Source organism: Rhinatrema bivittatum, chromosome 4, assembly GCF_901001135.1.
Source record: "Rhinatrema bivittatum chromosome 4, aRhiBiv1.1, whole genome shotgun sequence".
NCBI classification, from domain to species: Eukaryota; Metazoa; Chordata; class Amphibia; order Gymnophiona; family Rhinatrematidae; genus Rhinatrema; species Rhinatrema bivittatum.
In genome coordinates this window covers 457,231,061-457,246,160 of record NC_042618.1, presented here as the reverse complement: position 1 = coordinate 457,246,160, position 15,100 = coordinate 457,231,061, and the positions used below count along the sequence as shown (strand labels likewise).

Here is a 15,100-nt window from a genome sequence, read left to right as displayed (position 1 = left end):
TAACCATACCCATTCCCCATATAAAGTATATGATTGAACTATGTAACCGTATAATAATGGCACCCTATGGATAATTGAGAAACCACATTTGTGCCTGACTGTAAACCGTTGTGATGGTGCTCTACTATACGACGGTATAGAAAAGTTCTAAATAAATAAATAAATACTCTCCAGAGCTCAGATGTTGCTTTAAGGAGAATATTACGCTCAAAAGCAAGCTGGTGTTTCTGGAGAATGCCACCAGGATTAGGAATCTATAGTAACCCCAATGGAAATGCTGAAAAAGGATTTCTGCTGTGTTGTGTATTCTCAGAGAGGCTATAACCCTAGTTCTCAAAGTTTAAAATATACCTCCATTTGAGTGGAAAGAGAAGGAAATCAAGATACTTGGACAGCTATGGATAATTTGGATCTTGCACCAGTCTACCATGATACTGATCAGTCTGTATAGTTTCTAGATTCACATCGAGGCATCTTTTGCTCTTCAATCTGATAGAAATGGAACTGTTCTTTAAATGAAGAGAGATTTGTTGCCAGCGAATGTGGTTAGTGCAGTTAGTATAGCTGTGTTTAAAAAAGGATTGGATAAGTTCTTGGAGGAGAAGTCCATTACCTGCTATTAAGTTCACTTAGAGAATAGCCACTACCATTAGCAATGGTTACATGGAATGGACTTAGTTTTTGGGTACTTGCCAGGTTCTTGTGGCCTGGATTGGCCACTGTTGGAAACAGGATGCTGGGCTTGATGGACCCTTGGTCTGACCCAGTATGGCATTTTCTTATGTTCTTATGTTCCCCCCCAAAAAATGGAAAAAAAAAAAACATTGCCTCCTCGAGGCCTTCCACCCCCTCCTACCTCTCAACAAAGATTCAAGACAAAGGCTGATCCCAGACAGAATCTGTCGAGAACCCTCCAGTCCCCATCATCCTGCAAATCTGGGCTAGGGGCCCAGGCCTACTCAGCTGGGCCTTGCCGAGCTGCTCTAAAAGCCAGTGAAGTATGTGCTGGCCCCCACTTACCCCCCCTCCATTGGGGGTTCTCCAAGAAAGGCACAGGAACAATTCCATTGCTCCTGCTCCCAGTGCATCTTTTTAAAATGGATCTGCTAGGGAGGATGCCACCGAATTTACATCACTTTGGCACCTGTCTAAGAAGTAGTGAGTACCGTTATGTTTTGCAGTTGATTTTAACACCTGATTCACTATAGGGAGTTCAGCCTTTACTAAAACTTCTGTTAAAACCAGAATTACCGTGGATGTGTTATACCTTGCAACTGATGGTAATGCCCCCCTTGATCCACTGACATGGTCTCCCTGGCCCTCCCGAGTCATTTGGAGCAGCCCCTCCTCCACTCTCACTTCAGCTCCTCACAAGGCCCTTCTGAGCCCCTTAATGTGGAACACAGGAGCGCATAAGATCATGGGGCACTATTTTCTTAGTCACATCAGTGGGGCAGGACTACTTATTCAAAAAAGGTGGATAATAAATCCAAATAAAGGAGCACTCCCTCCTGCTGCAGTATCCCTTTCCAATACCTCCAAAGCGGTGAGCAGGGCGTGGGTGGGTAGTTTGATCTGGTGGGGACTGCTTACCCTGTGGAGACCACTTGAGAACTGAGTGAAGGCGGAGAGTGGGGGATGGCCCAGTGAGTGACGAGAATTCACGAGGGTAGAGAGTTGGAGGGATTGGCTTGGCAGGGAGCCACTTAAAGATAGTGGCCCACATTATACCATGCATTAACTGTGGAGGGCTAAACAAATAACTACACCTTACAAGCTATATTAAAGTTAAGTTTTTGCATTAGCTTGTGGGCTAATACAAATTAGCGTGATTTTCAGTAATCTATTTGAATATTCATGATCTTTTTGTATAAATTTGCATGAGGCACACTCATTTAAATATTCACCATGTTGGCATTTTTGCATTAATAGTAAAGCAAGCATGTTACTGTTAATGCAAAGGCATTAATGGTGACTTAATACATGATACAGGCATTTAACATGCATTAAGGCATTAATGCTTTTTAATAAATAGGTCCATTTCTTAATCCTGAACCTGGCCATGTAAATGTTACCTGGCAGTTGTAATTATTTTTCATTAAATTGCATTTACGTTGTAACTGAAGATAAATGTATTAAATACGATTAATCAAGAAAAAGTACAGTGGCCACGACAGTGCCTGGTTTCCGATTGGAGTATTCTGTTAGGGATGTGCAGAGTCAAAAAATTTGTTTCGGTTTGTTCATTTGTTTCATAGGTGCCAGTCATTCATTAGGTTAGTTTCAAAAAACAAAAAACAAAAAATTAACTTTTAGTTCTATTTGTTTTTTCTTTTACATTGACATCAATGGGGAAAACAATCTTTAAGCCCCATTGACTTCATTGTAAAAAAACAAAAAACAAACAAACCCCCCCCCCCCCCCCATGATGGCGACAGATCCTATTGCAGAAGCCTGGGCCTATGCTCAGGCCCAAGACCGGATCCTGTAGCTTTGGCCCATCACAGAGCCTGTCCTGTCATGGAGGCCCAGGCCTGGGGCCAGATGCTGGGGCTTGGGTCAAGGTTGGGTCCTGTTGTCAAAGCCTAGGCCCAGCACAGGGCCTGGCATGAGGTCTGGTCCCATTGCCGAGGTCTAAGCCTAGGCCAAGACAGATGCAGAGGCCTGGCCCAAGACCAGGTCCTGTCACAGAGGCCCCAACCCAGGCCCAAACCTAGATCCAGGCCTAATGTTGAGTCCCATTGCTAAGTTCCAGGCCTAGGACCAGACATAAAGCCAGGTCCGGGGTCTGGCCCAAGGATAGGTCCCATCAGCAAGGCCTAAATCTAGTGACTCAGTATCATGTCTTCCAACATCTTCTTTCTTCTTGGATTGCCAAAAAATAAGGTCATGCACTGGAAAGATGCACCAGAATGATGCTACTGAGGCACTTTCCTTCCAAGTGGACAGCTGTTGAAATCTATAGCCACAAATACAAACAAAATCGGAGCTGCATCCGTTGTTGATTGATGTGGAAATCTATAGCCATACATCAATATTGAGGAAGGCACTGCACTGGCATCACTGTGGTACAGCCTTTCAGCAGACAGCATCATTTTTTTGGGAATCTAAGAAGAAAGAAGACATCAGAGTGCCTGGTCCTTGCTCTCCAGGCCTAGGTCTAAGCATTGGTCCTGGGCTTAAGCCTGGACCTTGGCGATGGAACATAGGCTTAGGCTGGACTCCGGCATTGGGCCAAGTCCTTAGTGACTGTACCTGGTCTTGGATTGGGTCCTGGCACTGGGTCCAGTCCTAGGCCTGAGCCTCAGTGACAGGTTTGGCTTTAAGCTAGGCCCTGGCATTGGTTCTTACCCTAGGTCTGGGCCTCAGCAATAGGTCCCAGCCTCAGGCTGGGCCCAGGCCTCAACAACGGGACATGGCCCGGGCATTAGGGATGATACCAAGCCTCTGACTGCCAGCATCAGGCCTTGCCCTCAGGCCAGACCCCAGCATTAGGCCTGGGAGTCACAACCCAGTCTTGGGCTGGATATTTTCTTCAGTGGGTATTTTTATTTAATTTCATTTGGAATGAACTGAAAATGGCCTCATTTGTAGTGCTTTATGCTTTCATTTCAAACGAATGCACAGTCCTATATTCTGTACAGCAACAGAGCTCAAGCAATTGGAACATAGGGATTACTATATAAAATGCACTGGATAGATAGCCTCCTAAAGTTTTATTATTTTAAGCTATGAGATAAACCAATAACTATGAATAACTTCTGTTATTTTCTATTATCTGGTTGGAGAAAAGGATCCACACTTAAGCTATAATTAACATTATTGTTATAATTAACATTATACTTATGGGACTTTTCCAGAGGCTACTTTATGTAAATCAGATGTAGGAAACTACATATTAATGATATATAGCAGTGATGTCAACAGGTGCTGCTCTTGACTTTGTCAGTCATCCTTGCCAGTTGCAGCGTGCTACTACTTACAAAACTTGTTGAGAAGCTGCGCAAAATAAAATCTTTTCCAAATGGCGGATGAGAGCAAGGATCTTTCTTTAGCTACATTTAACTGGAGCTACGCTTAGCTGCTGCAGTAGATGTGGCAGAGTCTACAATCAGGGCCTTTTTTTCCCCATTAGACACAGTAGCCATGCACATATGGAGGCTAAAAGCGGGAATATTATAATTTTTAAAATAACGTTAACGGTTTGACAATAATAAATGCATTCCATAATAAATCTGGGGGGGTGAGGGGTGGGGGTGGACTACCCTGGGCTTCCACATCACATTGGTGCCATCCTCCCCCACCCAGGCATGATCCTATTTCCTCTCCCTTCCAATAGCAGGGATGGAGGACGGGGAAGCGGGAGGCCTGGAAGATCTTGTGAGGTGCCATGAGTTGTAAATTCAGCCATGTCGGCAATGTGCAAACGCCATCAACACTCGAGAGTTCTTTGGACTTTGTGTTTCTTTGACGTTGCCATTGGCGTCACTCAAGTAGGAAGACACTTAATCCTAAACAACATTTTTTCATTAAAATTTCATTTTCATGTATTTATGTCTGGGACGGAAAGCCTAACTGCCTGAGGGAATGGTTCAGGCATTAACTACTCCATAGCCCGGGAGACTCTACATTTTGTCACAAAGCATAATCATTAATTTCTCAACACTGCCCTGACAACATAGCCCCTGAATTCAAGGAAATATATGAAAAAAAAAAAAAAGCCATCTCTAGTTGAATACATATCCATGATTAAGCATAAAGGCTCCATCCAAATGCAAAACACTAAAGGCAGTGTGTGATCACAATATGCTTCTGTATTACAACACAGAGAGCCGATTCATTCCTGAAAATTACATCAACTCTCATGGATAACAAATGGTGAAGCTGAGTCCATTTAGTCTCCAGAGACACTCACAGTGTACACTATGTAATGGGAAGAGCTTTGGGGTATTTTAACAATTCTATAAAAGGCCAATAATAATGTCCAGGGAAAAGCAAGCTGCTCCTCAGTCTCTATATACCTTATATTAGTCAGCAGGCCCTCTCTCTCTCTGAAAGTGGAGAGCTTGCTGATCAATCAGAGGGCCTCTCTATTACAGAACATGGCCACAGGGCGACTTACTCATCAGTATTAGCCTCATACCTCTCTGATTGCAGTGCAGAATTCACTCTGCAGGACCTTTTTCAGCGACTGTAATTTGTGGCCAGGGACATCTCCAGACTCCTGCAGCTTCTCCAGCAGTTCAATCGCCCTTGCAACATCTAAGTAGACAAAACAGGAAGAGCCATCAGGCAAGGACGGAAGAGCCATAAACATCTGCTGCTGGAAATGACCGTACACATTACAAGTGAAGCCATGTTAATAGCAAAGATGGTTTTAGTGAATTCCATAATCAGGTAACGTCCAGGATTTCAATTCTGGATTTGCCAAACACGTGAATACTAAGATGTCTCAGCTGAAAAACATCAGGCTACAGGTTAGATTTTCACATTGAAAGCATTTCAAAAGCAGTTTCTCTCACAAGATGAGCATCCTCTCTTTTGGAAAAGAAAATCTATTACTTTTGAAACATAGATCAAATAAATGATTCCAAATATCCTCCCTAGTAGGAGGATATTTCATTTGCAATGAAATTTCCTGTTTCGTTTCATTTCATTTTCCAAAGCAGTCATCAGCACTGATGATCTTCCCCGGCTAAAAGAGAAACTAACACTGGCACTACAAAAAGCTAAATATTAAGGCCTCTCCACCCCACCCCCAGCCCTGGCCTGCCTGCCCCCTCATCCCACTCACCCTGGACCCAATTTACCCCATATGAGGTTTTAAGAAATCCAGATGGAGTAGGAGGTGGCCCCAAGGCCACCATCATGTTGTATGGAGGCCCCATTCTGAACGAGGCTCCTGGACAGCAGAGGCATCCATCCTGCCCCATTTGGATTTTTTTTTTAAGAACCACCGACAGGATAAGACAAGTCTGGGGAGGGTAGGGGATGGGGGAAGGGGGTGGGCAGGCTTTAATTTTCAACTTTTTGTGGTGCTGTTATTTCTGGTGGGGGAGGGAAAAAACCTTGTCCCTTCCTTTTTGTGTTTTTCTTTTCTTTTTGTCAGTCGTTTCTGGAGTCAGAAAAAGAAAGGAAAAATTCTCACAGGACTGATATGCTGGGGAGGTTTATATGAAATTTATTTCACTCTTATAATGCACTTATGTATCTACATCACTGACATTCAAGAGGGCACAAGAAAGTCTGCAGTATTTTTCTCTAATTTTCCATTTACGGAGGTTATCATATGATTTATGTGCAACTCATCCTCTTCAGGGAGTTGTTCAGCCTCAAAGTATTTTTTGTTGGGGGTAGGGCTGGGGACGTGGGCTTCGGGTGTCCAGGAGGAACAAATGCAACTAAGGCACTACACCTGCTTTAATGGATAATTTTTTCGAAAGCAGCAGGTCCTTAGGAATGATTATTGTCCTTTGTATCATTCCATCGAGCATATGCTGCGCTCTATGGAGTCACGTGAGACACAGTCCCTGCTCCTCAGAGCTTACAAATCAGGGGCATGGAATGGCTGTCCTATGAGGGAATGCTAAGGAAGTTAGGGCTGCTTACAGGCCGATACAGAAAGAAATGTGGCGTGCGCACAGGCCAGTGTCCTGGGCGTGCGATCCAGAAAAGAAAAATATGCTAATTAGGGCCCACGGTAAAAGAAGGCACTAGGGACACTAGTACGTCCCTAGCGCCTCCTTTTTGACAGGAGCGGCGGCTGTCAGCGGGTTTGACAGCCGACACTCAATTTTGCCAGCGTTGGTTCTCAAACCGCTGACAGCCATGGGTTCGGAAACTGGGCGCCGGCAAAATTGAGCATCCAGTTTTCAACCCGCGAGCCGCGGGCTGATTTTAAATTTTTTTTTTTTATTTTAAATTATTGTTTACTTTTGGGACCTCCAACTTAATATCGCCATGATATGAAGTCAGAGTGTACAGAAAAGCAGTTTTTACTGCTTTTCTGTACACTTTCCCGGTGCCGGCAGAAATTAACGCCTACCTTTGGGTAGGCGCTAATTTCTGAAAGTAAAATGTGCGGCTTGGCTGCACATTTTACTTACTGAATCGCAAGGGAATACCTAATAGGGCCATCAACATGCATTTGCATGTTGCAGGTGCTATTAGTTTTGGGGGGGGGGGGGGTTGGACGCGCGTTTTCGACGCGCTATTACCCCTTACTGTATAAGGGGTAAAGCTAGCACGTCGAAAACACGCGTCCAAATGCAGGTTAACAGTGCGCTCCACCGGAGCGCACTGTTAACCTGCACTGTACTGTATCGGCCTGTTAGTTTGGAGAAGAGACAACTGAGGGAGGATATGATAGATGTTTACAAAATCATGAAAGGACTTGAACAGGTTAATGTAAATTGGTTATTTACTCTCTCAGATAACAGAAACACTAGGGTGCAGTCCATGAAGTTAACAAGTAGCTCATTTAAAACAAATCAAATAAAATTCTTTTTCACTCAGCGCATAGTTAAGCTCTGGAATTCATTGCCAGAGGATGAAGTTACAGCAGTTAGCGTAACTGGGTTTAAAAAAGTTTTGGATAAGTTCCTAGAGCAAAAATCCATAAACTGCTATTAATAAGAAATAATAGCTTGAGATTTATCTAATGTACTTGTGACTTGGATTGGCCACTGTTGGAAATAGGATACTGGGCTGATGGACCCTTGGTCTGACCCAGTATGGCATGTCTTATGTTCGTCTGTACAATCTAGTCAAGATGGACAGACAAGACACAGAGAAAACAAAGACAAGATTTTGAGTTTCAACAGTGAGGCCATGCTTGGGAAGCACTAAACCAGCTGTGTTATGGGTAGAATTAACCACACAGCAGGCAGAAAATAGAATATTTTGGTGAAGGTGACCACAGATAACTCGGATTTCCTATAACATTAAGTATAGGAAAGTTTTCTACTGCAGAAACAGCTTTCCTTAGTGCTATAGCAGCTTCATATTCCGTGTTTGCACGCCGATTCCATCACGTCAGGAATGCCAGTAATGTAAAGAGGGTGGACAAAACATGGCATTTTATAATGGTAAGGATGTGGTGTGCTTACATATAAAAGTTCCACGTCACTCCATTGAAAAACATTCAGGGCCAGACATTTGCATCAGAAAACTCAGTTTCTGGATGCAGGAAATGCTTGCTAACCTGCTTTTGTAGCAAGGGGTGGAGTACTTGTGTAATGACTGGGTAGGGGAGTTAGAGGTTGAAGAATTGGGCCTAAGCATTGGAATAGTTTTAGAAACCTTTAGGATAAATCAAATGAAACAACAAGAGGGCCACAAGGGGGCAAAAGACAAAAGCCGATACATACGGAATTGCATTACAGGTTCTATCTAGCTTCCAAGAAAAGAAGGCAAGATTACCCCCAAAATGAATCTAAAGCAAGAATTGGATATATTATTAGGCAGGAAAAGCAGGCAGACTGGGTGGACACAATGCTTGCTGATTATCTGCCAACATATGCTGCAGGACTCCCCAACCCTGTCCTGGGGAACTCACAGCCAGCCGGGTTTTCAGGATATCCGCAATGAATATGCATGAAATAAATTTATATTTATTGAGTCTCCAATGCATGCAAATGTAGCTCGTGCATATGTATTGTAGATATCCTGAAAACCCAACTGTCTGTGGGCTTCCTAGGACAGGTCTGGGAAATTCTGACCTACCTTGTTATAAACTGCCATGGGAAATTATTGACAGCTAGTTGTGACCAAGTAAACCACAATCTTCTATTCTGCACCTAAATTATCCTTTTGACATGTGCTGTACTTAGAGCTGAAGACTGAACATTTATTTCTTCTGTCTCTTGCACAACGCTTGTGCCATTTGTGCATTAGCAGCACTGACTGCACAATCTAGGAGCAGAAGAGAAGGCAAGCACAGGAGCACCCTTTCCCCTAGGAAACCACTTGTTTCTAGCTTCAGATTCAGACGGAGAGGGGCTGCTCCTGCATGAGCTCCAGATCTTATTCTGGATGGTTGATAGCTGCGCCCCAGCAAGGCTCGGCACCAGTTCTGGCAGTCCCCTTCACAGTAATCCCATATCGCTATGCAAAGCAGCAGTCAGTCTAGGAGCCGTTTCCATGTAAAAAGCAAAGCAAAACCTTCTGTCTCTCCTTGCAGCTGCTGCTTCCTCTCCTTGCAAATATGCCATCACCCAACACCTAAGAAAGTGTTATTTCATGTATTATTTATGTTTTCAAACACATCTCCACTTTTCCCGTGAAAGGAAAAACTGTCAGAAGCATTTTTAATAGAGAGGCAACCGAAATGATTTTATTTAGTAAACATACAGCTCTCCTTTTCATTACTGACTGAAACTTCTTTTAAACACTTGGTGCTAATGGAAAACTGGCTCGCTACATCTGTCCTTGGATGCCATCCCACCAGGAAAACTGTTTCTGAGACTTAGCATGTTCACTTTCAGCCCTTGAATGGGTCTCTTCCAACAAGAGTCTCATACAGCTACTCGGCAGGACCCGTAGGTTTCCCCAGCTTCTTATGAACAACGAGATAGTTTTAAAGTAGCTGCACTCGCTTTGGCTACACTTGTTGGACTCATCGGTTTTGTATTTACCCAGCAAGGCCTTCCATTCCTTCTTTAAACTTTGGAGGTGCTGTTCCATCTGATGTTGATGTAGGACTAAGCCAATCCGCTAATTATAGGAGTGGCTTTATTAAGCTCTTTGGCTAAGTTTATTTTTTTATTAGACGATATTCTGCAATTTCTGGAAAGGTCTAAGGCAGATTGCAAAATTAAGCAATCAAATAGTATATATATAATCTATCTTGTAATCCAAAAATTCAAAGCTAAAAACCAAATCCCCACTAATAAACAATAATAAAATAGCCCTCCATCATCCCACTCCATCCTCAGCTAAACATAATAGTAAATGTGGTGGGTGGGGGGAGAGAAAGAACCAAAACCATACAATAAAAGAGAGCCCAGAAACACTCATCCCCCAATCCTCCCAAAAATAAATGAGCACCTATACAACACAATATAACAGAGCTCAGAAAACACCTGCTCCCCGATTCCACAACACATCAAAAGACTAATGACATTGCCGCAATTCCCCTCAAGCAGATCAGCCCACCATTCCCAAATCCCAAACATAAAGATCTTATATCTCAAAAGAGTAAAATATGCAAAATAGGAAATGACTCCTAGTTTAGCCAACAACTTGATGGAAAAACCATGTTTTAAGGTGTTTTCCAAAAGCCTGATCGTATTTTCCAGTTGTATTTCTGCCGGAAGTGAATTTCACAGCTCTCAGGCAATACAACTAAAAGCCCACTGCCAAGTCACCAACAATTTGGCCACAGACAGAGAAGGAGTGGCCAAAAGTGCTTGCTGTGATGATCTCAAAATGCTGCCCAGATGGTATTCCTGTAGCATGTTGATGAAATATGCAGGGATTGAAGGGATATGGAATGTATAGACCAAGCAAAGAATCTTAAATTACACTCTATAAACAATCAGTTACCAGTGCAGTGGATGTGACATGACCATACAACTTTGCCCCAACCAAAAGACATGCCGCAAAATTCTGCAGAAGTTGCACATGTTTAAAGTTGGCCAGTGGCATGCCATGACACAGAGCAAAGCAAAGTCTTTCTTCTGTAAACTAGGACACAAGTTGCCTACTCTAACGCAATCAGAAAAGGGAATATTGTACTACAAAGGCAAAGTGGTTCTTGATCTTGAGGCCAGAAACCCACAAGCACCTCTAAACTCCGAACTGAAGCTTTTGATTGCAGAACCCCCCCATTGATGGCAAATTTAAGAGGGGCCTACTCTACTGACTCATTCACAGCAACTCAGATTTTGCAGAATTAAGACAAAGCTTCGGATTTCTCAAACAGAAAAGACTAGTGAATCCAGACAAGAAGTTAAATTGGACACCACAGCCACGTGATTGGTCTCTACCTAAACCCAGAGATGAATGTTATCTGTGAACAGATGATATGCCACACTGAAGGAATAGATCACATCAATAACAGATCATAAAGTTAATATTAAATAGAAAATGCAGAAAGGATTGATCCCTAGAGGACACCACAAAAAAGTTACTTAGATTGAAAACAGCCATCTGCCCACCTAGGAGATTGAAACCTATCCATTAAAAAAAAAAAAAAAAAAAAAAAAGACAAAGGCCTTACCAGAAATACAAATTTCCTGCAATGACATGTGTTGTTCAGTTTCTACACCAAACACTGCTACACAAAGATTCTAACTAGAGGGAATAAGCCTATCAAGCTATTTCAGACCATTAGACAGTTGGTGCAAAGTTAGCTGAAGGACAGGAATTGATGCTAGTTTTATTTGTAAGCAATTTGCAGCCTTTCTAATGATATAATTACCAACATCTGTGCTCACTTTCCACTTTTAATGCAACTTGAGTGTACTAAGAGATGTCGACATCTCTTGATGCTGGGAGAAATTTGATGAAATCTCTGGCTCAGAAATCATTAAATATTTAAATACAATGAATACTTCATCCAGCTCTTGAAACATCTCGTCAATGACTACCATGAAGGCTCTATGTAATGAAATCAGTGAGTCCTTTGTTAAGATGGTTAATTTATCATCTGAGTGATATGCACTCTTACAATCCAAACATGTCAGTTTGTCTTTTATTGAAGAAGCCTAACTTGAGCCAAAGTTGTGAAATTTTCACCCTATATCTTCTTTATCTTCCTGACTAAAGATACCAAGAGTATGGTCTTAAACCAGTTCAAAGAATATATTGAGGAATATACTGAAATGTTCAACTAACATCAATATGGTTTCTGATCCGGTCATAATACGGAAGCTTTACTCATGTCATGCTTTGACATTATTCATCAAGTCTTTGATAGCAACGCATGTAATGTATAGACCTTTTTAGATATCTCTGCTGCATTTGATACTCTTGATCACTTTGTTCTATTGCCCAGATTAGCTGAGATAGGTATCACGGATACTGTACTAGAAATGTTCACATCTTATTTGACTGACAGGATACAAGAAATCAGGATGGATCATTTAGACTTCCTGGTATTCTTTGAAGATGGTGATAGATGAAGGCTCAGCATTGTTAGCCATTCTCTTTACTATTTATTTGAGACAAATTTATAAACTGTTAGCAGGGTTTGGTGTTTAGTACCAGCTTTTTACTGATGATATTCAGTTTTTATTCCTGCATCATCTTTAATTTATCATGCATTGGCCGAAGTGACGATCTGTATCTCATCCGTCAAGCAATGGATGACCGGAACTAGATTGCTGTTAAACATAGGAAAGAAAGAGATGATTATTCTGTCTTGTTCTTCTGACATTGATGTTCCAGCTTTGTTTTGTGTTGGTGATTGGGCTATTCCAATCTTGAAACAAGTCAGAAATCTTGATATTATTTTTGACACCTCTCTGTCTTTCCAGCCTCAGATAAAAGCAATACCAACAGCTCCTTTTATAAACTTAGACTACTACGAAGATTGAAACCTATGTGTCAAGATGATTTCCACACAGTTCATCAAGCTATGATACTTACTGGCCTGGATTCTTATAATGCTGTATATATATTGGGTTTCCAGCATCCACTTTAGCAGCACTGCAGACAGTATAGAACACTGCAGCTAGAGTTCTAACAGGAGCCTGGTGTTATGACCACATTACACTTGGGTTATTCTTACATTGGTTTCCCATCTCCTGGCATGTAAAGTTAATAGCGTATTGCTTTGATGCTAAAAATGTATGTTTCGGCCAGTGGCGTAGCCACGGGTGGGCCTGGGTGGGCAGCTGCCCACCCAATTTAGACCCAGGCCCACCCAACTGACACCAGAACTGCAAGGCTGTCGCGGGATCCCATCCCCGCGACAGTGAAGAGGAGAACCCATGCTTGGCACGCCATCACGGCACACGTGGGGAAGCGGTCCTACAACCATATGGCCGACCGATCTTCCTGTTTGGGGGGGCGGGGAGGAGAGCGGAAGCGCCGCGCACAGTTTCCGCTTCCTCCCCCCAGAGCAGGAAGATCAGCTGGCCTCTCCTGCTGCCACTGGCCTCCTGCGTACAGCCGACCGATCTTCCTGTTGGGGGGGGGGGGGGGGGAGAAGAGCGGAAGCTCCGCGCACAGTTTCCGCTTCCTCCCCCCAGAGCAGGAAGATCGGTCGGCCGTATGGCTTGAAGATAGCAGGAGAGGCCAGCTGATCTTCCTGCTCTGGGGGGAGGAAGGAAACTGTGCGCGGCGCTTCCGCTCTCCTCCCCGCCCCCCCCCCCCCAAACAGGAAGATCGGTCGGCCATACGCCCGAAGATAGCAGGAGGCTAGTGGCAGCAGGAGAGGCCAGCTGATCTTCCTGCTCTGGGGGGAGGAAGCGGAAACTGTGCACAGGCTTGAATGTGTATGTGAGGATGAGAATGGGAGCCTTGTGTGTGTGTGGGTGAAAATCGGACCCTGGGTGTGTATGGGAGTGAGAATGGAGTCTTGAATGTGTGTGGGTGAGGATGGAAGCTTGAATATGTGGGTGAGGTTGGAAGCTTGAATGTGTGTATATATGGGTGAGAATGGGAGCCTGGGTTTGTGTGTGTGGGTGAGAATGGAAGCTTGAATATGTGGGTGAGAATGGAAGCTTGAATATGTGGGTGAGGATGGAAGCTTGAATGTGTATATATGGGTGAGAATGGGAGCCTGGGTTTGTGTGTGTGGGTGAGAATGGAAGCTTGAATATGTGGGTAAGAATGGGTGCTTGAAAGTGTGTATGTGTGGGTGAGAATGGGACCTTAAATGTGTGTATGTGTGGGTGAGAATGGGAGAATGGGTTTGTGTGTGTGTGGATGAGAATGGGTGCCTGGATGTGCGTCTGTGTGTGCATAAGAATATAAGCCTGGGGAGGGGTGAGAAAGTGAGAGCTTGTATGTGTGTCTGCAGAGAATGTGAGCTTGGGGGGGGGGGGGGGGGGAGAGCATATGAGAGTGAGAGCCTGAGTGTGTGAGGGAGTCTGTGAGAGAAAGCATTTATGTATATATGTGTGTGTGTGTGGAAGGGAAGAAGACAGTAGTAGAAAAGACACTGAAGAGGAATTAGGAAATGAGCGACAAGGGAAAAAATGGGAAAGAGGGGACCAGGACCAACTGATTAGAAAAATACAAAGATCAGACAACAAAGGTAAAAAAAAAAAAAATATATATATATATATATAGAGAGAGAGAGATGTTAGCAATTTAAATATGTCATCTTTGGGAATGTGCATTCTTATATTTTTGAATTTTGCTCTTTCTTAAGTATTCCGCTGTTCAGACATTTTAGTTTCTCAGGCTTTCTATTTTGGCTTTATCTACATGTTTCTGTTTCTAATTTATAGTCTCTTATTTCTATATTAGGTAAGGGTCGGTCTCAGTTTTGCCTGTTTGTGACAGAAATGAGTATTTCTAGCATATAGTTTCTCTGTAGTAGTAGTCCAGCCTGTTCTGTTATTCCCGTAGGTGATGTATTAATGTTCTAGGGCCTGGTGTAGTATTTGCATTGCTGCTTTTTCATAAGGTTGCTGTTTGAATCCTGAGAGTCAGTGCTGTGATTGTTTGGCAAGGTTCCAGATGCCTCTTTCTTTGCAAGAGTTTGTTACTTCACAAAATAGCAGTGGAGGGTTATTTTTTGCTGAGATTACACCAGAATTTGAATTTTTTTTTTTCATGTTACTTGTAATGTGAATTGCCCTAGCTCTGCGCTGCACCTGTTCTGATGATTAATTATATTTTATTGTATTTATGAAGATTTCTGGGTTTCTGCAAAGATGGTTCATGAAAGAATACATTAATTTTTGTTTTATTATATGATTGGATTTGATTGTTTTCTATACTTGAAATAATTGAAGTAAATTATTTTAAAGTTTCATACATGACACATAATGGCTGTTGCAAACTACTTAGAAAGCCATTCTAGGGTGCAGTATATATGGCGTTATTTATCAGAAAGAAAACAACTAGTAGACCTGCATGCCTTGTGCCCACCTATGTTAACCTTGTGCCCACCCGAAAAATCAATTCTGGCTACGCCACTGGT

General features: G+C 42.9%; 1 protein-coding gene across 2 annotated transcripts in view; it reads right to left on the bottom strand.

Annotated features, from left to right (window-relative positions):
* LOC115089126 (protein lin-7 homolog A) overlaps nucleotides 1–15,100 on the bottom strand; it is a 66,846-nt gene that overhangs the window by 36,160 nt on the left and 15,586 nt on the right. For both annotated transcript variants that reach the window (XM_029597113.1, XM_029597112.1), the window contains exon 2: nucleotides 5,144–5,262. In XM_029597113.1, coding sequence (XP_029452973.1) covers nucleotides 5,144–5,262 — 119 coding nt within the window. The remainder of the gene's footprint in view (nucleotides 1–5,143; nucleotides 5,263–15,100) is intronic.